The 22,646-nt window shown below is 38.1% G+C and overlaps 1 protein-coding gene across 1 annotated transcript; it reads left to right on the top strand.

Moving 5' to 3' along the window:
• The first annotated feature begins 140 nt into the window (after positions 1 to 140).
• On the top strand, positions 141 to 22,646 carry LOC131222854 (probable protein arginine N-methyltransferase 1). The gene is made up of 10 exons (XM_058218074.1): positions 141 to 1,037; positions 1,670 to 1,680; positions 7,854 to 8,009; positions 12,222 to 12,285; positions 12,393 to 12,535; positions 15,342 to 15,429; positions 15,672 to 15,787; positions 15,878 to 16,028; positions 16,592 to 16,844; positions 22,098 to 22,646. The coding sequence occupies exons 1-9, from the start codon at positions 851 to 853 to the stop codon at positions 16,795 to 16,797; spliced, it is 1,122 nt and encodes a 373-aa protein (XP_058074057.1). The 5' UTR covers positions 141 to 850; the 3' UTR covers positions 16,798 to 16,844; positions 22,098 to 22,646.

Consider the following 22,646-nt stretch of genomic DNA (forward strand, 5'->3'; position numbering starts at 1 on the left):
ACGGTACGGTGGGGGCCCTTAGGTGGGCCCCACAGGTTGGTGACCCAGACTGTTGATCTGATGTAGAACACGCGCAAAAAATCACCCGGATCGGAATCTGGTATCCACCCTATTATCCTTTTTACCTTATTTTGTGGAGTGATTTGACACTACAGACACTCTTGGAAACTGTACGAGTGGCATACGAATCAGTTAAAATAAACCGTCCAAATTGTGGGAATGTCTGTAGGTAAATAATCATCCAGATGGATTGAACGATTCCAACTTTCGTTATAGTGATCATTTTTTAGTTGAATCCGGACGGTTAAATAATTTACATTCCAACCGTCTGTTAAAATGTCCATAAACCATCTAGCAAGGAAATCTAGTCGGGGTAATTTTCTGTTTAGGATCCTTCTAAAATTGGGCCCCGGACGGTTCAAATCAAGTTGCATCTATGTATCATGAGCTATTTCTTAGTGCCTGCGTATCAACCACGATAAACAGCCAGAGTATACAAAGTTTTTCTCTTTTCTTTTTTCTGTCAATACGAACCGAAGTTGCATCTATGTAAAATGAGCGATTTCGTAGTGCCTGCGTATCAACCATGACACTCAGCCAGAATATACTTTTCTTTTTTCGGTCAATGCGAACCGTCCGCTGCCTTATTTATATACAGGACAGGATTATAAAGGGCTGAGAATTGAGATTGTTTACTTACTGGTTTTTGATCAACGAGCAGGTGGGCCCCAAACGCAAGGCTCGAGAACCCGCACTGTGCATCCTCGGCTCGAGAATAGTATAAATTCCTCCCTCCCAAAAGCCTCCGCAAAAACACAGAGGGAGAGGGAGAGGGAGAGAGGGAGAGCGAATGGTTGGGCCGAAGGGAAACAGCAGCGGCAGCTGTGAGATTGGAACTAACAATAACAGCTGCAATCTCCAATCGGAAGAAGAAGAAGAGCTTGAAGCGATGACGACGGAGAGCTCCAATCTTGACGACGACATCGGCAGCGACCAGACAAGCGCTGATTACTACTTCGATTCCTACTCCCATTTCGGTATCTCTCTCTCTCTCTCTCTCTCTCTCTCTCTCTCGCGGTCGAAGTGTTTTTTCGGGCTGTTCTATTCGAATGCGAAGTGTGTTTTGTTTTCAAAGAGCCGTCATTATTTTCTCAATTTTCTATTTCTATTTTTAGCTTACGCAGAATTAATATTCTCTGGAATTTAGTACTTTAATGTCATCGGTTTAGTTTGCTTGGTTTCTAGGTTGGGACTGTTATTAGCAAGTTTCTTGGGTATTTTCAGAATTCTTTGTATGATACAGTACTTGAGTTCGGGGTGTTGTTTTTAAATTAAGATGGTTTTTTCCATCGAAGGTATTGCCTTTTTACTACTAATTGTCTGTTTTTCAAGTAATTAGACTGGTTTTGTTTTTAGGGGTTTTACTAGAATGTGGAATAGTTTTTTTTTTTTTTTTTCACAGTGAATTTTTAAGTGTTTGTTTATGCATTGAATTAACTTATTCTTTCTAGATTTTTGTTTTTAAAAATGAAGAGTTTACTTGAATCCGAAGTGTGCCTTTGTTTTTTAGTAATCATGTAGTATTAGTTTGCTGATTTTTAGTCTTTTAGAGATTATTGTCACAATAACTCATGTGGGTTTTATTTTGCTTTGTTTGTTTTGCTTGCAGGCATTCATGAAGTAAGTATATCACATTTGAGTATGGTGATCTGGTAAATGTTGATTTTGCTTCCTTCCCCCTTTTCGTATTTTCAAAGTATATGAGATAACTGTATAAGTGAAAAAATATATCTTTCTAACATTGGTAAGTCAATGCAATTTAGTCTGCCAAATGTTCTTGGAACTTTTGTTCATTCTTTGGATTTGGTTTATGGTTATCATTGTATTGGATGAAGTTGTTTGAGTGATGCTTTAATATGTTGTTATGCAACAATTCATGGTATTATTTAACCATGGAGTCCATGCCCATTATCCTACAAACAATTAATTGGCTAAAAAAGTGTAAGTGTGGGGAACTAAAATTTTCGTGTGGGCATTTGGGGCACAATAAAAATTGGTTTTCTCAAGGTGGCGGGGACAAAGATTGATAATAGTGGAACGTCAGGGCTTGGATGGAGTTAATTCACTTTATGGGGTGGTCTGTGTTATAATAGGTACCCTTGTTTTATTTCCTCATAGTTACCTTCTGTTTTAAGTACTTATGAGGAAAGGTTATTGGTTGGGAGTATCAGATGAGTCTGCATTTTGATGAATGAATTAAAGTAGTTACTTTGTCTTGGTTTTAGATTAGTGGACAGAAAGTGTCACGCCTGAAATTTGGTACCGAGTTGGCTAGACTCGAACCCGAATTCCAGGACTGTGAGTTGTGAAAAAGGTTTAAGTATGACAAGTAAATATGAATTCTATTTCCTCCCACCATATCCCACAAATTTTAAAATCCAAACCACATGCTAAGATAAATAATTTCATAATATGTTATTATATCGATGCATAATTATTTAACTTGAATTAAGAAAATTTTGAATGAAGTTCAAAGCTTTATTACATTCATAATTCTAAAATAAAATTAAACTGATTCTATGCAGAATGACATATCATGTGCATCCAATCACATCCAATGCTTCCACTACTAATAGTAGTATCTTGCATCTTCAAAATATTCATAACTTGAAATGGTTAAAAATAATGAGTTGACAACTGAATAAGATTGCATCAATCCCGAGTTGAAAGCTTCACAAATGTTACCAAATGTAAACCCGACATATCAATCGAAATAAGGCGAATATTGGATTTAAAATCATAGTTAATCATTTATCATTCATGAATATAAATGAATAAATTGTTTTAACATAGCTTTCCGGAAATATTAAGATTATGAGTGGGCAAAACACCCATTTGTGCTGATCCTTTTAGTGGATGACCCACGACAAAGCACCGGTGTTGATCCTTTCAGGGTATGATCCTCAGCAGAGCACTGGTATAACCTTTTAGGAACAAAAGCTGAGTAAGTGACGTGCCCTGGGCTCTTGTCTCTAGAAGGTTATACTAGTGCTCTTACTATCTTCACTCCTAACTAGTGCAATTCTTTGTCACCATTGCACATGACTAAACCATCTAAGTCTACTTTCCCTCATCTTATTACCCAATGGTGCTAAGTTCCCTTTAATGCATTCATTTCTAATTCTATCTTTCCTTGTCTTGCCACTCATCCATACCAACATCCTCATTTTAGCTATACATCTTTTAAACATGTTGTTCTTTAACTGTCCAACATTCCGTCCCCTAAAGCATGGTTGGTCTTATAGCTATTGTATGAAATTTCTCTTTCAATTTTAATGTTACATGATGATCACATAAAATTGTAGAGGCACATCCACTCAACTTGAATTCTATGGGCAACATCCTTCTCAATCTCTCTACCTCATGAATTGTCAACCCGAGATATTGAAAGTGGTCATTTTGGGAAACTACTTGGTCAACAATCTTAACTAATTCCTTGTTCGCACTCCTATTGTTACTATAATTACATTCCATATACTCTGTTTTAGTCCAACTAATTTTAAATCCTTTAGATTCTAAGGAACTCCTCTATCAATTTAACTTTATGTTTATGCCTTCCCTCATCTTGTCCATCAAAACTATGTCATCTGCAAGCAACAAACATCCAAGGATCTCTTCCTATAAAAGCCTGGAAACTTGACCATAAAAATAATGTGGAGACACTTCTTCCTTATATTTCTCCATCAATTGTCTAAGTAGGAAAATAGCTTTAGTCATAGGACTCTTTGCCTTGAAACTTATTTTTTGATACATTCGTCTCATGCCTTAATCTTTGCTCAATCACTATTTCCCAAAGTTTCCCAGTATGGCTCATAAGTTTAATCGCACGATAGTTAGTGCAGCGATGTATGTCTTCTTTTTTCTTATAGATAGGGACTGCAGTACTTTCCCCCATTCGTTTGGCATTTTTTTCTATCTTACAATCTTATTAAAAAACTTTGTCAACAAAAATAACTTGGTATTTCAAATGCAACCAAATGGCTGCACAAGTTGATTGATCAAGATTTTAAGAATTCAACCATTCAAGTTGTTTTAATTGATAATTTGGACTAGGTCCATGTTCTAACGAACAATCTGGTAACGATTATATCACATTGTGGGGCTGAGAGGATCAATGGATGGTCGTTATATTTTTAGGTTTTATTTATTTTAGTTAGTTATTATGGTTTGAATGATTAATAATTTTCCCATTTATATTTTGGTTACTTTTTTGTGGGTCACTTTTAGGGTACTAAATGATGTACGGATGATACGAAATTGTTGTATTTGATAGCCAATTGGGTTAAACTTCCCAAGATCATACAATTCTGACGCCATTTGAGTTAGTTATGACCCATTTATATATGACTCATGTGGTAGTGGTGAGATTTAGGGGCATTTCTGTCATTTGATGTTATTAGGGCTTCTGTACTTGGTTTAAGTCTATATAAAGCTATGCTATAGAGGTGTATTGCATTATTATTATGATCTGAGTAAAACTTCTTTGTTATTTCTTTACTTTGGAAGTAGATTTGTCAGAGGGTGGGGGTTGTGATCTTTAACACTTGGCTAGATTGTTAGTGTTCTTCCCTACAATCTTATTTATCAATTTTGATCCATTGCATCCCCTTTTTGGAGTTTGCATTACTTAGTATCGGAGCAAGTTGCTTCTTTGGGAAACTGAAATAAGGTAATTTCCTCATCTCAATCCTTCCTTTCCATCTGTCCCTATCTTTCTCGATCACTTTCCTTTCTTTTTCCCTTACTTTCTGAAATCAAGAAACCCTTACCTTTTCCCATTTTCCCCAAACCCCTCGAACCTTAATTGTGCCTAGTAAAAAAAGAAAAGAAGAAGAAGAAGAAAAAACAATCACCTCAAACCCTAATTGTACTCATTTCCAACCCTACCAAATCCTAATCCCGTTCTGTCCCATCAATTCCTTTTCCTTTTTTTTTTTTAATTCCCTTCCTCAAAACCCATTCCAAACCTCTAAAACCCTTAGATCTAGAACTTAAGGCTAAAGTTTATCCTATGTTCTTTCATGTTCTTTCTTAGAGATGTTGTGGATAGAAATATATCCATATGCCTCGTATGGTTATTTGTATTCAGATTCCCTTGCCCATCCATAGCTATCGTGTATTCTTATTTTAGTTACTTGGATGATCATAATCATCCTCCATATCACCCCCAAGTCATACCCATCTTCATATGGCCTTATCATGATTCCTTTCAACACCCCTTTCGGTGTTATGAATGATGGCAGCCACATGTTGGTTATTCAAAAGCATCCAATTGCACGAAAATGCAACTTTAGCTAAGAATGTTCAAGAGACATTGGAGGAGAATTTATGGGGACCTTAGAAGGAGATTAGAGCATTCAAGGTAGATATTGCAAAAGAATTCAAGGAACTCAAGGAGGTGATAATAACTTGCTTTGAGCCCTTGATTGAACAAGAAAAGTGCTATGAATTTTAATCCATTGTTTTTGGAATTTCTAAGAACAACGTGTTTGAAGTGAATGTGTCAACTAAGGAGGAATCCACTATCGATTTGCTTGATGGGTCAATGGATACACCTATTGATGGATTGATAGCTCAATTGAAGGAAATGACGATGAAAATGAATGATCAACCATCAAATAACATGGTTAAGTAGATCGAAGGATTAATAAGTATGGACGATTTGATGGTCAAAGAGATGATGAATGGTGTCACAAATACCATGGTGCCATCTCAATGTCAACCAAGGCTCAAAGATCGAAAGCTGATTGTGACGAAGGGGCCACAAATATTGACGTCTAGAACTTCGAGGACCAACAAGAAGCGATAGAAAAGATGGTGCGTATTTCAATGTCGTATTATCCACAAGTTGCCCGTCAAGCGTGTACATCTCCACCATCAACTGCCAGCCGAAGAAGGTGCGCTACAAATGAGGATTTTCGTAGGAGATTAAGACTACCAATTTAAAGTCGATGGCAAGTTCTTTTTTAAGTTTGGTGGAATTGATGTAACCAAATGGCTACACAAGTTAATTGATCAAGATTTTAAGAATTCAATCGTTCAACTTGTCTATGATTTGGACCAAATCTGTGGTCTCATGATCAATTTGATGGGATCGACGATTAGGTTACATTGTGGGACAGAGATGATCAATGGATGGTTATTATATTTTTAGGATTTATTTGTTTAGTTAGTTATTAGGGTTTGAGTAAATATTTAGCATTTCCCTGTTTTCTTTTTTTTTTTTTTTTGTATTTTCGTTACTTTTTTTTAGTGGGCTACTTTTGGGGTTCCAAATTATACGAAATTGGTCCTAGATTTATACTTAATTGACTTAAACCCTAACAATGCTCTAGCCGAGATCCCCCCCACCCCACACACACACACACAAAAACAAATCCTCTTCCAAAGTAAAGAAAGAGAAAAGATGTTTTATTTATTTATTTATTTATTTTTAATTTTTAAGTCATCATAATAATGCATTTTGATATAGACTTAAACAAAGTAGATAAGCTTTAATAAAATAAAATAACCAAAATACCCTTGAATCTTGTCACGGCCATATGAGCTTTATATAAATGGGCTATGATTCACTCAAATGGAGTTAAAATTGCATGATCTTGAGCTCGTTTGAAAGCTAGCTCAATGAGCTATCTAAGAGGATCAATTTCGTATCATTTAGACATCATTTGGTACCCCAAAAGTGGCCTACAAAAAAAGTGATAAAAATACAAAAAAATGAGAAATTATTAAATGCTTAACCAAACCCTAATAACTAACTAAACAAATAAATTCTAGAAATATAATGACTATCGATTGCTCCTCTCACCCCCACAATGTAACCTAATCGTTAATCCCATCAATTTGAACGGTTGAATTCTTAAAATCTTGATCAATCAACTTGTGTGGCTATTTGGTTGCATCGATCTACCATGCACTTCCAAACCTCTATTGGCATACCATCTAGTCCAAGGGCCTTTCCTATTTTTATCTTTTCAATTTCACTTTAGATTTCGTAATCCTATGAAAGTATATATGGACTCTAACGTCATTTGAGGTTATGATTCCTTCTATCCTTATACTCTCAAAGTGATTGTCATTTAGCAAGTTTTGAAATTAGCTTCTTTTTTATTTACTACTTTTTATAGTATAGCTACTTTCTATTTTTGCAGTTAAATTCTTGTTTATTTTATTTTTTCTTTGTCATTTATTACACATAGCAAAAGTCCTACATGGTCTGAGAATCGTACCATGTGAGCTATAGGATCAGTCTTGTATCTACACAGGGATGTTGTTTCCTTCTTTGGCATTTTAGTTTTCAAGTGGGCCAGGAAAGAGTTCCTTGTGGTAAAAATCTTAACTACTTTTGCCATTAAAAAAATAGATCTTGTCTACTTGTATGATTTTTAGGTGAAACTACAATACTCTGAGATGGCAGTTTCTTGTCCGGGACTAGGAATTTGGTCATTCAGATTCATTTTGCTGACTGTTAGGTGGATACTGATTTCGTTTCATCTAAAGAACGTACTGTTCTGGTCTAGAGACATACAAACTCAAGCGAGTTCATGCTGAAACAGAAGTTTGCCTTTGCTTAGTTGTCAATATGTTATTGTTGTTGCTGTTGTTATTTTATTCTATCCTAAGCAGTTCAGTGGTTACTTTCTGGTCTCTGTTAGTTGTTAGAATAGCTTAGGCTTGTGATTTAACTAGATAGCAATATTCACTTCTTTTTAAGAATTTGTTCAATGCTTTCTAGCAGTGATGATTTCTCAAATGCTGATATGGTTCTTTCTCTGACATTGTTTATGTTGCAGGAAATGCTTAAAGATACTGTCAGGACTAAGACATATCAAAATGTTATCTACCAAAATACCTTTCTTTTCAAGAACAAGATAGTTCTCGATGTTGGTGCTGGTACTGGTATCTTGTCCCTTTTTTGTGCAAAAGCAGGGGCAAAGCATGTTTATGCAGTAGGTGTTTTTTTTTTTTTTTTTTCGTTTTCAAAATAATCTGCTATTCAGATAAATTGTCTCATGTTCTAGGACCATTTATTTAGTGTTTAACGGTATATCCCTAGAATAAAGTTTGTTGTGTACTTCAAAAAAGTGTTCTTTATCTGTCTATGTTGTGATGAAGAAGGATCATTCTTCAAAATTTTTCCAACATTGGATCCATGCACAACATGAGAGGCCTATTAGAAAAATAAATAAAAAATCTTAAATGATCTTATTTATTTATTTGTTATTTTTTATTATATGTTGTCATTTATCATTTATAGTTTTCTCATGTAGGTTTAGCGTTCATCTATTTATCTATATACCACTGTTTATATCTGTTTACTTGTGAATTAATAGCCACACAAGTACATCAAAGGTTCTCTCTTTGATAAAGATTTTTAAATAATTTATATTATTTAAAGTTTTCCATAGGCAGTAGTAGTGCTTCTCCCACTACCTTCTTCTGTTGAATAGGAACATTACGATTGTTGAGAGTACAACTTCAACTTTTATTGTGTTGTGCCTTTTATCACTTTTTCGCGACATCGAGGAGTTGTAGGAATGTGGGCTGTTGCTCCTATCTATATGAAGGGGCTTAAGTCATCTAGTCTAGAGTGGTGAGTGTAAGTAATGTAGCACCTTGTGCCTGGGAGCTCTAAGCTAGTGAGAGTGCCCCGATCCTTCTCTTAATATAAATCTCATGTTTTTTCTTTCTTTAGTTTGTTAAACATGGTATCAGAGTGGTTCGATCTCTTTGACTTGTCCATTTGATTTGTTCTCCTTCTATGGGCTGGTGGATCCGAAATCTCTACACCCTAGGTGGCTTGCCAAAAGTTAGCCCTCGTATTTGTTGGCTCGAGTGTTGTGGTTGTTGCCGGGTGCCATTCCATGTCAGCATGTCTCCAAGCTTGATGAGAATTGTCATTTTATTTTGGTGTCTCCAAGCTTGATGAGGGCTTCCTTTTTGTTCCAGCATCTCTAAGCTCGATGTGGGTTGCCGTTCCATGCTAACGTGTCTCCAAGCTCTTACGTGGGTTGGTGGTGGTGTTAGTGGCAAAGTAGTAGTTGTTGTGGGTGTGGGCTTTGATGATGCATTATAGTGATGCCCGAGAAACAAGAGATCAAGTGGTTTTCGCAATGGTTGCCTCTTTGCCATTTTCAATCTCGCCTTTGTTGGGTTGCGGAACGGACATTGTAAAACTTCTTTTTTTCTTGATGCACGGAAATTGGTTGACATTACGATTGACCCAACTTGACATGGAGGATTCCATCTAACATTGGAGCTTTCCTTTTCCATTGATTGTTGCTTCCTTTATTGGGCCTTCTATCTATTGCCGGTGTAGTTCACTCACCAGTTGTGAAGTATTGCAATTGTGTTTTCCCATGCTGTTGTGAATGTAGTACTCCTCTCAATCGCTTTGTGTAGTTCCTTCACCTGTTGTGCAGTCACATGTGTCTTTGAGAGGATTTTGATGACAGTTTGATGGCTCGATGGTTGTCAAGTTCAGCTATGGCCTACAATTTAAAAGAAGATTCAATGAAACATTAGAAGCTCAATCTAAAGACAATTTGCAATTGAAGATCTCCAATCCCATCATGTTGGGTTAGGAGGAGTTTTGAGAATACAAAATCAACTTCATTGTGTTGTGTTGTGCCTTTATATTTATTATTTTTGTCCCACATTTGATAGTTGTGGGATGTGGGTAGTCACTTCCAAGTCACTATCTATATGAAGGGGTTCAAGTCATCTACTTGATATTATGTTTTTATTTGGCTTTAATATCGCCGATAACTGAAAATGCAGGGAAAAAGGGGGAAACATGGAGAAAATGGTGAAATTTTTCAGTGAAACTTCATGACATGTCTAAATACACATATTTACATATTTAGGAATGAAAAAATTACAAAAAGAATGCATTAAATAAGAAGTTTCCATTTAATGGGGGCCAAAAGGCACGCGTTGTCGTAAGAAATCACTCAAATAATAACCAAAATGAGTTTATGTAATACAAATGTAAGCTTATAATAATTAAGACATGCAAAAGTAAATGCATTTAAAAAAAAATACACATTTATGGCCACATTTCATCCCTACATAGAATGAAGAGGTGACTCGTAATCATTGTTCAGATCCCGTGGCCGTTGAGAGTAGTACTGTGGCCCACTATGAATGTGTGCGGGTTATCCACGCTGGCCATCCATTTTTTTTAGCTCCTTTTAATAGTTGTTTCGAAATTTGAAGCATGTCCAAAGCTCAAGTGGACCACACCACATGAAACATTGGTAATAATGATTTTCACAGTTGAAACATTGGTAGGGCCTACAGTGATGTTTATTTGTCATCTAACCTGTCCATAAGGTCACAAAGACATGGATGAAGGAAAAACACAAATAATATATTGATCCAGATTTTCTTAGGCCTCATGGAATTTCAGACGTTACAATTTCAATTCACACTGTTTCCGTGGTGAGGTCCACTTGAGATTTGGATATAATTAATTTTTGGGCTAAAGCCCTCAAATTATTTGTTAAAATAGATGGACGGAGTGGATAAAATATGTAAATCATGGTGGACCCCACATAATTTACTCAGTACGCAAACACATATGTACTCGAGTTGGTAGGGACGCCGCTCAGCTACGACAGGTTGAGCGGCAAGACTTGCCACCGTAGTGACGTGTAGCTGTTATCTGGCCCACCATGGTTTATGTTTCGTATCCACACCGTCCAACCATTGGAAGATATCATTTTAATGTACAGGATAAAGAATGAGTCAGATCCAAATCTCTAATGAACCATACCACATGAAAACAATAATGATTGGATATCCACCGTTAAAATCCTCCTATGGCCCACTGTACTATTTATTTGATATTCAATCTGTATGATTACGTCATACAGACCTAGATGAGGGCAAAAATCAAATATTAGCTTGATCCAATACTTTTATATGTCCCAAAAGGTTTTTAATGGTCTACGTTATTCCTGTAATGTGGTCCACTTGAGATTGGGATATACCTCATTTTTGATCTCATACTCTAAAATTGTCTCAAAACATAGATGGACGGTAAGGATACAATACATACATCATGGTGGGGCCTACAGAACGTTATGGTGGCCCAACGAATTGTTTAATGGTGAAAATCATTATCTCCGCTGCTATTTGTGGTGTGGTCCACATGATCTTTGATATGATTCATTTTTTGGATAATGCTCTTAAATGATCTCTAAAAATAGATGAACTGGTGTAGATATAATAAATACATCACCGTGTGCCCATGTAACTTTGATCTCCTTTGAACCGTTCGTACAACTCGGAGCTCGAGGAGCGATAGTGCTCGTCTGCGCACGCAACGTACCTACAGCATCTATACAGCTACTGTGTGTACACCACCTTTTTTTGATAAACCGACCCCGATCACAGCTATACAGCTACTGTGTGTACACCACCCATTCCACTTCCCTTTTTTTGATAAACCGACCCCGACCATGGCGATTTTAAAGCTCCCAAAAATCTCTCCCCAAATTTCGATTTTTTTTCCAAATCCCAAATCAAATCCCCGTAAGCCTAGGTAGAATCCAGTTTCCTTTCAAAGCTATTCCATTCGAAGGAAAAAGGGGATTTTAGGTTTTTCGTTCTTGTGAAAGATCCGGCGCTGTTGACCACGATTGGACAACCAAATTCAGCCGAAGGCCACTCCTTAGGTAGATCTTGAGTAAAAAGGTAAGAGAGCTTCTTCTTCTTCTTCTTCTTCTTCTTCTTTTTCTATATTTTTTTCCGAATAAGAGGGTCGTCGCCTAATGTCGCCGAAAACACGGCATTTGTTTTGCCTATTTTATCGAAATCTATAGGGGAGTTGGCTGATTTGGCCAGTGATCCGAAAATATCGCCGATAATATCGAAAATATCGGCGACATCTAGAAGAGAAACAAAATATTGGGGTTTCGGTATCGCATGTCTAGCGACACTGATAATATCGGCGATATTATCGATTTCTCGCTGATAACTCAAACACTGGTCACTTCCAAGTCACTATCTATATGAAGGGGTTCAAGTCATCTACTTGATATTATGTTTTTATTTGGCTTCCATAATTAATAGTTCCTTTTCGCGCTTTATCATCTTGGTGCTACTGCTACCATTTTATGATGCGGTTAGTAGAATAACAACCTTTAGCATTGCAGGTGGAATGCTCTCAAATGGCTGACATGGCAAAAGAGATTGTTCGAGCAAATGGATTTTCCGATCGTGAGTTTCACCCCCTGGAATCATTCAACATATATTTCCCCCCCTATTGTCTCATGTTTTGAACTGCCTTGTCTCATGACTAACCTATCCCTGTGCATTTTCTTCAGTGATAACGGTTTTGAAGGGTAAGGTTGAAGAGATTGTACTACCTGTTACCCATGTGGATATCATCATTTCGGAATGGATGGGCTATTTTCTACTGTTTGAAAATATGTTAAACACTGTTCTATACGCACGGGATAAGTGGCTTGTAAGTGATTCAACTCCTTCTAGAGGGTTTTGTATAAAATTTCTTATGCAGTTTATGATTGATGCAGCATATTTGTTTTTCAGTGTAGAATTTTTATTTCTCTAGCTAGGGTCTAATCAGTTTTCTTGTCTATATTTGGCTCCAAAATATGCATTCATTCATGTTCATGTGATTCTCTATCTGGATGTGCGTATGATAGTGTATATATATCTGTATACTGAAAATGATTGATTGGTATCAAGATGCAAGTTGTCTAATGTGTGCAATTCAAAATTATATGAGTTGCTGACATGTCCTGATAAGTTCATTGTGGCTCAAGACTATCTAAATTATGAGGATTTTAGAAACAGTTATCTTGAAGAGAGAAAAAAAGATCATCCATCAGCTATTGTGAAGGATCTATCTCTTTGTTGTCAAGAAGATAAATTACATTGTACTTGCTATAAAGGTTGGAAGTAAGTTTTATCATACAAACTGCCAGTCTAATAGCACAGCTGATTGATGGATTTCTAAAATTACTCGATGATTGTGTCCTTTGGTTCAGCCGTTATTGCTTACTCTAGTGGGTTGTTGATGCATGACCGATGCATGAACTAAGTAACATGTGAAATCAAATATCCGAATTAAGATATTTAGCAAAAAAAAACAAACACAAACATCGCTATAATCATCACAAATATTATAAAAAATCAAAAGAAAACCATACATAATCCCAGCCTAAGCTACCAACATCGTAACTCAAGATCATTAAATAAAAAGAAACTAAGATCTAATGGATGTAGGGATATCTAATTAGCATATGATATAGTCTATTTCAAAATGGGAAACCTAATACAACCTAGGGTGAAAATTAAGGTTTGGGTAATTTGGGAAAGTAGGAAAATTAGGAATTTTAGGTTTAGGGTTAGGGTTTCGGGGATGGAAGAAAGGGGTTTTGATATAATGATGGTGAGAAACCAAAAGGGATAGGTGCGGCTACACGTGTGGGGTGAGAGGATGGGTTTAGGTCAATTAGAGTTTGGATTGTGTATGGGTATGAGAAGGTTGGGTTTGGGAGAAGACGAAGATTTGTGATAGGGAGAATGAAGAACTTGAAGAAAATACCTGCATGAAGAAGAAAAGAGAAGATGATGTGGGGATAGATAGAGACCTTGCACCTCTGTTGATGAGGAGTAGCCTTGCACTAATCTTCCTTCCAAATCACATGGAAGTATCTTCAAATCGCATGAAAATGGGAGGAGAAAAAGCAAGAGCTTTTCTCTCTCTCTTTAAAAAAAAAAAAAATCACAAAATCCCATGGGGGAGAGGTCAGTTCACATGCCCCCCTCTTTTTATAAATCCAAGAAGTTTCAAAAATTACAAACATCCCCGTGTTGTGAACTTTAACAAAAATATCCCTAGTGTAAATAAAATCAACTAAAACACTCATAATGTGTCAAAATATAAAATAATAAAAAACTAAATCCTAAAATATGATAAAGTTTAAAATTGATGTGGACGATCAACGATCAACGGCCCGATCATCCCGTCCCTCCGATCCAACTGCCTGGATCACTTCATAAAGCAGCCCATGTGCATCTTCCCAGTGTGGGGTCTTCCAGATGCTCGCACATGCATATGGGGTCTTCAGCACGATCACGGGTACTCGCCTAGCCATAGGGAAATCAGCGCTGCCCACCTCGTCCTTTGATACGTAAGTAAGGGTGTACGTGATGTGATGTCCTCATCAGTTGCCTAATGGCCTTAGTAGCATGTTAGGTACTTCCACAGTCAAAGAACTAGCATGCTGTTGATTTAGTAGGGACGAGAGATGTAGATTCAGTTACTTTTGTTATTAACAAAGAAAGAATTCCATGAAGCTTCTGTTTGGTCGTGCTTGTACCTTGTTCGATAGATGTTATGAGTTGCCTAGACTTTCTATAGGCAAGCTTTGGTTGTTCTACGAAGGGCATTGGGTATCAGTTAAGGAGTGATGTTAAGGTTAATGTGGATGCTTGGCCTAGACCCGGGTTCAGATCAATTTGGAGCCGTCTTGATTTCATCAATCATGGGTTATTGTCCATTAAGATGTCTAGTGTGGTTGACTTAAAGGAATCTGTTCACACAGTTACTGCAGGGTAAGAGGCATGTGAAAGTTATCTCCTCCCAGTACGTATTATTATTGGTGGTGGTGATGGTGGTGTTGGTGCTGCTGTTGCTCCAACAAAATGTACAGTCCGTCGTCATTGTCGGTCTTACAACAAATAGGCTGTTATCGTTGTTTTTGTTGTTGCTATTCCGAAGGCTTTTTTGGAATATTCATCTGCCTATTCAGTGGATGTTTGTTGTTCCATGTTGTTGTTAGGCTTTTTGAAAATTCATCTACTTGTTCAACAGATGTCGACCAAGCTGAAAAGGATTTCCCTAACCCTTGCCCATTGGTCCCATTCACGAGTACCCCATTGACATAAATTACTGTTCATGACAATATCAAGTATTTATCTCGTGCTATTGTGGTAAGCTTTACTTTGTGTTTTGGGTTAGAGTGGGACGCTCCATACTAACCTGTGTTTTTTATGTTTATTATTTTTTCGAACCTAGGTAATTGCTTGTTGTATTGTAGAAAGAAAATTGAAACAACTTTGCAAAAAATTGGCTCAAATACTAAACAAATAAATAAAAATAAGAACTCACCATATTGGCCTTTTGTTGTGGTGCCTTAAGGACAATCAGGTATTATGTTGCATAATTAATCCCTGTAATGTCTAGTGATCTCTGCCTAAACTTTCAAGAAAAGCAATTGTTGTTTTTGGTCTTTTCTTTGCAGATAAATGGTGGGATTGTGTTGCCGGACAGAGCTTCCCTATATTTGACAGCCATAGAGGATGCTGATTATAAGGAAGACAAGATTGAATGTAAGCTCGCATGTATTCTTATTGATTTGCATGTTGCTGGATGTGGGTGCGCTTGTCATGGCTCTTAGACTTTGGGTGGTACCGAATCTGAGATATGACTTATCCAAGTCTTAGAACCATGGTACTTGTACATATGGATGCTGACTTCTGTCCACTACCAATGTGAATGTGCATGCAAGGCGCAATATTAGATGCTTTTGTCTGTATGCTTATCCCCCCTGACAGTGTTCTTGTGCTTCCAGTCTGGAATAACGTATATGGCTTTGACATGAGCTGCATCAAGAAACAAGCGCTGACGGAACCTCTTGTTGACACATTTGACAAGAATCAAATTGTCACAAACTGCCATTTACTCAAGGTGGTTTGGCAATTTCGCTTGACATTTTTGCTTTCCTTTGAAACTTCTCTTTGTGCTTACAACTATTGAATCTGACCTGCTTGTATTCAGACGATGGACATTTCAAAGATGGCTGCTGGTGATGCTTCCTTCACTGCTCCATTTAAGCTCATCGCAAAGCGTGACGATTATATCCATGCCCTTGTAGCATACTTTGATGTCTCGTTTACAAAGTGTCACAAGTTGATTGGCTTCTCCACAGGTTTTTGCTTTATTTTTAGCTACTTTGGTCGAACTCTAAGATTTAATTAGCCTTTGGAAAGAAGGGTCACCTTTAGTGCTGAAATTCTGAGTAGGGCTGTCAATTGGCCAGGCCCGGCTATTGAAAATTGAAATTCGAATAGCCTGGCCTGGCAGTCCCAACCAGTTCCCAATCTGGGCCAGATGAACTAAGGCCCGGGACATTGACATCCCCAATTCTAAGTGTTTAAGTGAGTGCGGGCCCTGCAGTTTTGGTGCAATCATTTCGTTTCAGATTTTTTGTGATGAATCTCATCTATTTGGGTGCATTTGGATGTACATCCAAATCCCAGTTAGGGCAGATATGGGTGTGACACCACTCCTGATTGATTCAACTCTGCATTCGGGCCAACATGGAAAGCGGAAACTGCCTTGGGCATGCTTTCCAAGACACCCAGACACATAAATCTTAATTTTGTTATTTGCTGCTCTGTACATGGACATGTGCTATAAAGTCTGCATTCAAACTAGTTTGTGGAGCATTTAGTATGTTTCCAAATGGTCTCAGAAGAAAGAATCATGCAGGGCCTCAATCGCGGGCGACTCATTGGAAGCAGACTGTTCTATACCTTGAAGATGTACTAACTATATGTGAGGGGGAGGCAGTGGTGGGAAGCATGACCGTTGCACCTAACAAGAAGAACCCTCGTGACGTAGATATAATGCTAATATATTCATTGAACGGTCAGCGTTGCCAGGTGTCTAGAACTCAACACTATAAGATGCGTTGATGACGTGATCCTCATGAAAATTCTGAGGTTATCATTCTCATTCCAAGGTAATGAATGTATTCAAAACTGCTTTAGTTGAAAGTATTTGTTTTTGAGGATTTTTGTTTTGTTTTGTTTTCTTTTCCATGCCCATGAATCAGTGGTACTAAAATGCGAAAGTTATCACTTAGGTTATCAAGATTCTTAATTTTCCTGGTACTTCTCTGTGAGATCTCAGTTCCATTTGCCCATTTTCCAGATCGTTTTTATGGGAGGAAATCCGGCCTATCTGGGAGGCTGAAAATTGTCCTGCCAGGTCTATATCATGCACATGGCATCATGATCTGAACCATTAGGCTCCCTTTAAATGGATGTCATAGGCCAAAAATCACAATAAAAGGACAATCCTAGTAAAAATATGTGATTCAAGGTGTGTGTCCTATCAGATGGGGTCATGGTAACCCCCACTGCCTGATGCAAGAACAGGCCCTGATTTGCAGTCGGATTGGACTGTGGGTCCCACAAATCCAATCAGATGGGACATCCAATAGTCCAATTGACCTGTGGATCCCACAAAGTAAATCGGATTGCTAGATAAACAATATGGTTAGACTGTGGGGCAAGCCTAACCAAATTCTAAATTTGGACTTCTAAGGCATTAAATAGCTCTATATACGTACTGGTTTTGGTAATTTTGGGATTTTACATGAACTATATGGATCCTATTGAAATTGCGGGTATTGCACAAATACTATCAAGCTTAGAAGCTTAGAATTATGGCTAAGTCTTGGAGAGGTGAATATGACCATTTAAAATCATTTACCAATTAATTCAAAAGCCACAAGGTGAAGTAGGTCCAAGATCATAGACTATAAAAGATACAATTGTATGTGCAAAGTAGTACATGACTTGAGATAGAAATATCAAGTGTGCGCGCACTAAAATAAACACCTAGCATACAATCCATTCATGCATCCACATAAAATGAAAAAATCAAATCACAAGCATAAACAGAAAGGCATCATCAATCGCAAACGTAATGATATATAGTGGTTCGGCTACTCACCTATACTCCCAGATGACGAACTCAACTTGAGTTTTTCGGATTTCATTATTTCACATGGTTTTCAATAGGTTCACCGTTAACGTTCATAATCCTATACAAGGATTCATGTACACACCCATTGGTAGCCTACACAAGGTCTTACTCGATTAGTCCCACATAATAACTAATTCATGTACACACCCGCCGGTGGCCTACACAAGGACTTACACATACACAACCATCGGTGGCCTACACAAAGACTTGCATGTTTACACCCGTTGGTGGCCTACACAAGGACTTACCACGTATACACCCATTGGTGGTTGACACAAGGTCTTACTCGATTAGTTCCACACAAGAACTAATTCATGTACACACCTGCCGGTGGCCTACACAAGGACTTATACATACACAACCATCCGTGGCCTACACAAGGACTTACTTGTTTATACCCGTTGGTGGCCTACACAAGGACTTACTACGTACACACCCGTTGGTGGCCTACACAAGGACTTAATCAAGTTTGGGTCTTAAACTTGCGAATGGTTCTACATAAGAACCAAACATGTACACACCCTCCCGTGGCACAAGAACTTTGACTCCAAATAAATGAACTCTAAACAAAAGCTCTTATGAGTTTGGATGAGCCCCTTGATGGCACAAGTCTTGAGATGCTTCTTCAATCTTGAATAGTCTTCTCTTTACCTCCCTCAATTTTTGAAGTGGAGCTTCTTCAGCTCCTCAATAAGCTACCTTTCAACGATCTTCCCATTGAGAGTGCCGAACTAATGGAAGAGTGGGATGGTGGTCGAATCTCATACAACTAATGGGATGGTTCCAAATGTGGATTCACCTAGATGGGCATTCTAGAGGATGATAGACAAGGGGTTTTCCTATAGAATCAGTGTCCAACCTCTGGAGAATGTAAGAGAACATGTACATCTTCAATTGGAGCTTGGAATGCTCATATAGAGTGATGAATCACAAGGAAGATAACATGAACTCAATGGATTGGAGCCTAGGTGAGGAAAATAAGGGTTGTATGCATAAATGCTCTAAAACCATAAAAAAAACCCATATCATTTGCAAAGGTCTGAGTGCCCAATTTATATAGAAAAGGCTCCAATGGATTTATAACGGCTAACTGCCAATTCGATCGATGAGTCTGTCAATTTGATCGACTCCAATCGATGGAACTGTCGATTTGATTGACATGTCAGAATTTCTGTTGTTTTGGCTGCTTGACACTTTTGGGCACTTTCGATCAAATCGACATGAGTTGTCAATTGGATCGACTCGAAATGATGAAGTTATCGATTCAATCCAAAGACCTCTGATTTTTGCTAATTTTGGTTTCTAAACATCAACTGCTCTGAACCTTTATAAGCCTAGCTGAACTTGTTCATATTTAAGTCTTACACTTGGGATGATGAATCAAGGTTTTCCTATTGATGTGCATCAATTAGAGGCAGGTTGTTTTGGCGTTACGGAGGTTTAGGGCTAGGTTCGCTAAGGTGCCTCAATTTACTTGAATCTCCATGCCTTGATGCTGTAAGTCTTTAAGTATTTGGACGTCTTTTTCTTCTAATGGGTCTCAACCGACTTGATGACACACAAACTCACGTTATTGACAAAGCAAGGCACTTACACTTGTATCTCTATAAGCAGTTTAGTAATTTTTGGACTTTTATTTTGTACAATCTACTTGGGTGTTCTATTTTAGTACACATTGGAGATAGTTTAGGGAAGGATTCTCACTTGTGCCAACAGGCTTTATTAATCCTAGCTTTCTTCAATTGTTGATTGGACTTCATGACTTCCTAACTTGCTGGGCAGCAGTGATAGAATCAGGTTTTGGGAGGAAAGGTGGCTGGGGGAGCAGCCCCTTTGTTCTCTTTATCGCAAACTAGCCGGTCTCTGTTCGATCATGAATATTCCATGGCAGCATGCTTTGCTGGCTGTTCTCTTTATCACAAACTAGCTGGCCTCTGTTCAATCATGAATATTCCCATGGCTGCTTGCTTTGCTGGCTGTTCTCTTTATCGCAAATTAGCTGGTCTCTGTTCAATCATGAATATTTCCATGGCTGCGTGCTTTGCTGTGGATGTGGGTAATGTTGTCTGGATCCCTCCTGAGGAATCTGAATGAGATGAAAGAGGCAGAATTCCTCCAGCTTTTGGCCTGTCTTAATGGTATTTCGCTTTCTCCAGAAGCTGATGACACCTCAGTTTGGCTAAAAGATCGGTCTGACCATTTTTCGGTGAAGTTGCTATACGAGTCCATTTCTCGGTCTGTTGCTTCCGTTACTCCATGCCATAAAGGTCATATCTAGACATATGTAGCCCAACCCAAGTTTGCAGCTTTTGCTTGGCTGGTAGGTCTGCTGCTTCTGTTACTCCATGCCATAAAGGTCATATTTAGACATATGGAGCCCATCCCAAGTTTGCAGCTTTTGCTTGGCTGGTAGGGAGAATCAGAGTACTGACGAGTAATAATCTGCAGAAGAGGGGGATGATCCTCCCAAATGTGTGCCTTCTTTGTATCAAGGAGGCAGAAATGGTGGACCATTTATTCATTGTGCGTCTGTTTGCTGCTGGAATCTGGGAAGGAATAGTGCATTATTTTTGCATCCCTTGGATCATGGCCAACTCGATGCAGGGTTGCTTATCAGTTTGGCATGAAGGAATGCCAATTAAAACCAGGGTTCGGAAATGGTGTCTGTCTTTGATTGCTGCTTTGTGGATCATCTAGGGGGAAAGGAATGACTGCTGCTTCAGAAATAGGGGTCGCTCAATTCCGGCAGCAGTTAATATGGTTTTCAGATTCCTCAGGGATTGGGCGATTGGCTTGCTTTCCTTTTTCTTGTTTGTATTCTTTTTTCTATTTTCCTTCTTCTTTAATGAAAATTCTTTACCTTTCAAAAAAAAAAAAAAAAACTTGGCCATAAACCCTTTAGTATGGATTGTATGGAGAGACAGACTATGAAATTTTGTTATGAATAGAAATTAGTTCTTCTTGTTTCCTAATGGGATTTAGAGACTTAAGAGTGATTCTAATAGAACCTTTTGGGGTGCAACCCCAAATTTTTTTATTATTTTGTTTTATTTTTTTATATGTCGAGCAACTCTGTATATATTTCTTTGCTTGTCGCTAATTGAACACCTAAATTTGAAATTGATCATCTGGAATTAGTATGTACTTGGAGTCTTGGATACCTACTCTAGTTCAATTTCTTCTTGGTGCTACATTAAAATGTTGTACAAAAATCACTAACCAGTTTTTAGTGATTTTCGTACAAATTATATGATGCATGCCCTACATCTTTACTCAGTCTGGGAAGTGGGGCCATGTTTCGATAATCCAGACAATTTAGTGCAAGGGCATTTTCACACCAGGCTTGAGTGGGGTTGCCTGTGGGATGCAGGAGCACACTTGGGGTGGGCGGCCCGTGTGAGGTGGGTGGCTCGTGTGAGGCGGTACTCATGTGATTTGGGGCCCACGAGTAGAGTTCGGCCGAGGTCTTAATCCATGAGATGTGGGGCCTGGGCTATGAGATAAAGGAATTAATTCACCATGCTCTATCAGTTTGAGCTTTTAGAGCAAGTGGTTAATTGTCCTGCATCACAATTGTTATGTTGTGTCTCACCATCGATGGCTTAGTAAAACCTCTCTGGTATAATAATCTTAACCTTTTGCTTTATGTCCTGTAGATTGATGGTTAAGAAGAGAAATACAAGAGTGCACATTCAACTGAAAAAAGGTCCTATACAGATTGCTTGGATTTTCCAATTTTGGTTATTTTTGGGCCTTCTCCATCCCTGGATCCGACTTGTCAGTTGTTTCAATTTCTGAATCAAATGATTTCCCTTTTGTACACTTCTTTTAAATGGCTAGTACTGTCTGATCTTTAACTGTAACTTCTGGTATATGAACCATCTAGTCATACTCATATGCAATGTGTATGGCATAGCAAGTGGGAGTTTCCTCCCTTTTTAATCACCTACAAAGCACTAAACCTTATATAAACTAGAAATGGATGGCTAGATTGGTTATTTCCCTCGTGGTTTCTCCTTGAATCTCTTGTTATATTTTTAACTTTTGAGCTATAAATATTTCAAAAATGGGTGTCGAATTTGAATACATTTATAGCTTCAATTATTGATGGGAACTGCATTGTTTATAAATTTATCAATAGTTTGAACCACACTTGAGACGTTCAATTTTGGAAGGCAGAGTAAGCAATGCGCTCCTAATGCTTATTTCAATCTCAATGCAGGGATTTAAAGCTCCAGACTCTGAACCTTGACGTGGACGGTGCGAGGCTTGAGTGGGGCAGGCAAACTGCTTGCCACTGCTGGACCTAACATGCCTGGTAAGTCCAGCCCAATTCGGTCTATTTTTATTTTTCACAAAGGTGGTTCGAACCCTCAAAACACGCCCGTCCACCATTGAGCTACGGGCTTGAACCCATTCCTGTTTCATCAAACGAGATTGCTCCGATGCAGTAGGGTTTGAAAATTAGCATTGTACAATAACTACAACTAAGCAATGTTCCTGTTATGTAGTGGCAATGGCTGTTTTATATAAATTAAAAAAAAAAAAACTATGAAAGATGGTAAAAAATGGCTGTTATCTTTGGCCATTATTCACATATTAGCTGCAGACCGGTGTTTTTTAAGGTACAGAAAAATTAACTTGTTGGTGCAGATACAACTAGCTGGATCTGATCATTTCTCAAAATGTAACACCTTGGGAGGCTAACATTGTTACAATGATGTAATGCCCTATGCTTAGTAGGCTCAAGAACATCTTCAGTCAGTTTTGT

This window comes from Magnolia sinica, chromosome 13, assembly GCF_029962835.1.
Source record: "Magnolia sinica isolate HGM2019 chromosome 13, MsV1, whole genome shotgun sequence".
Lineage (NCBI taxonomy): Eukaryota > Viridiplantae > Streptophyta > Magnoliopsida > Magnoliales > Magnoliaceae > Magnolia > Magnolia sinica.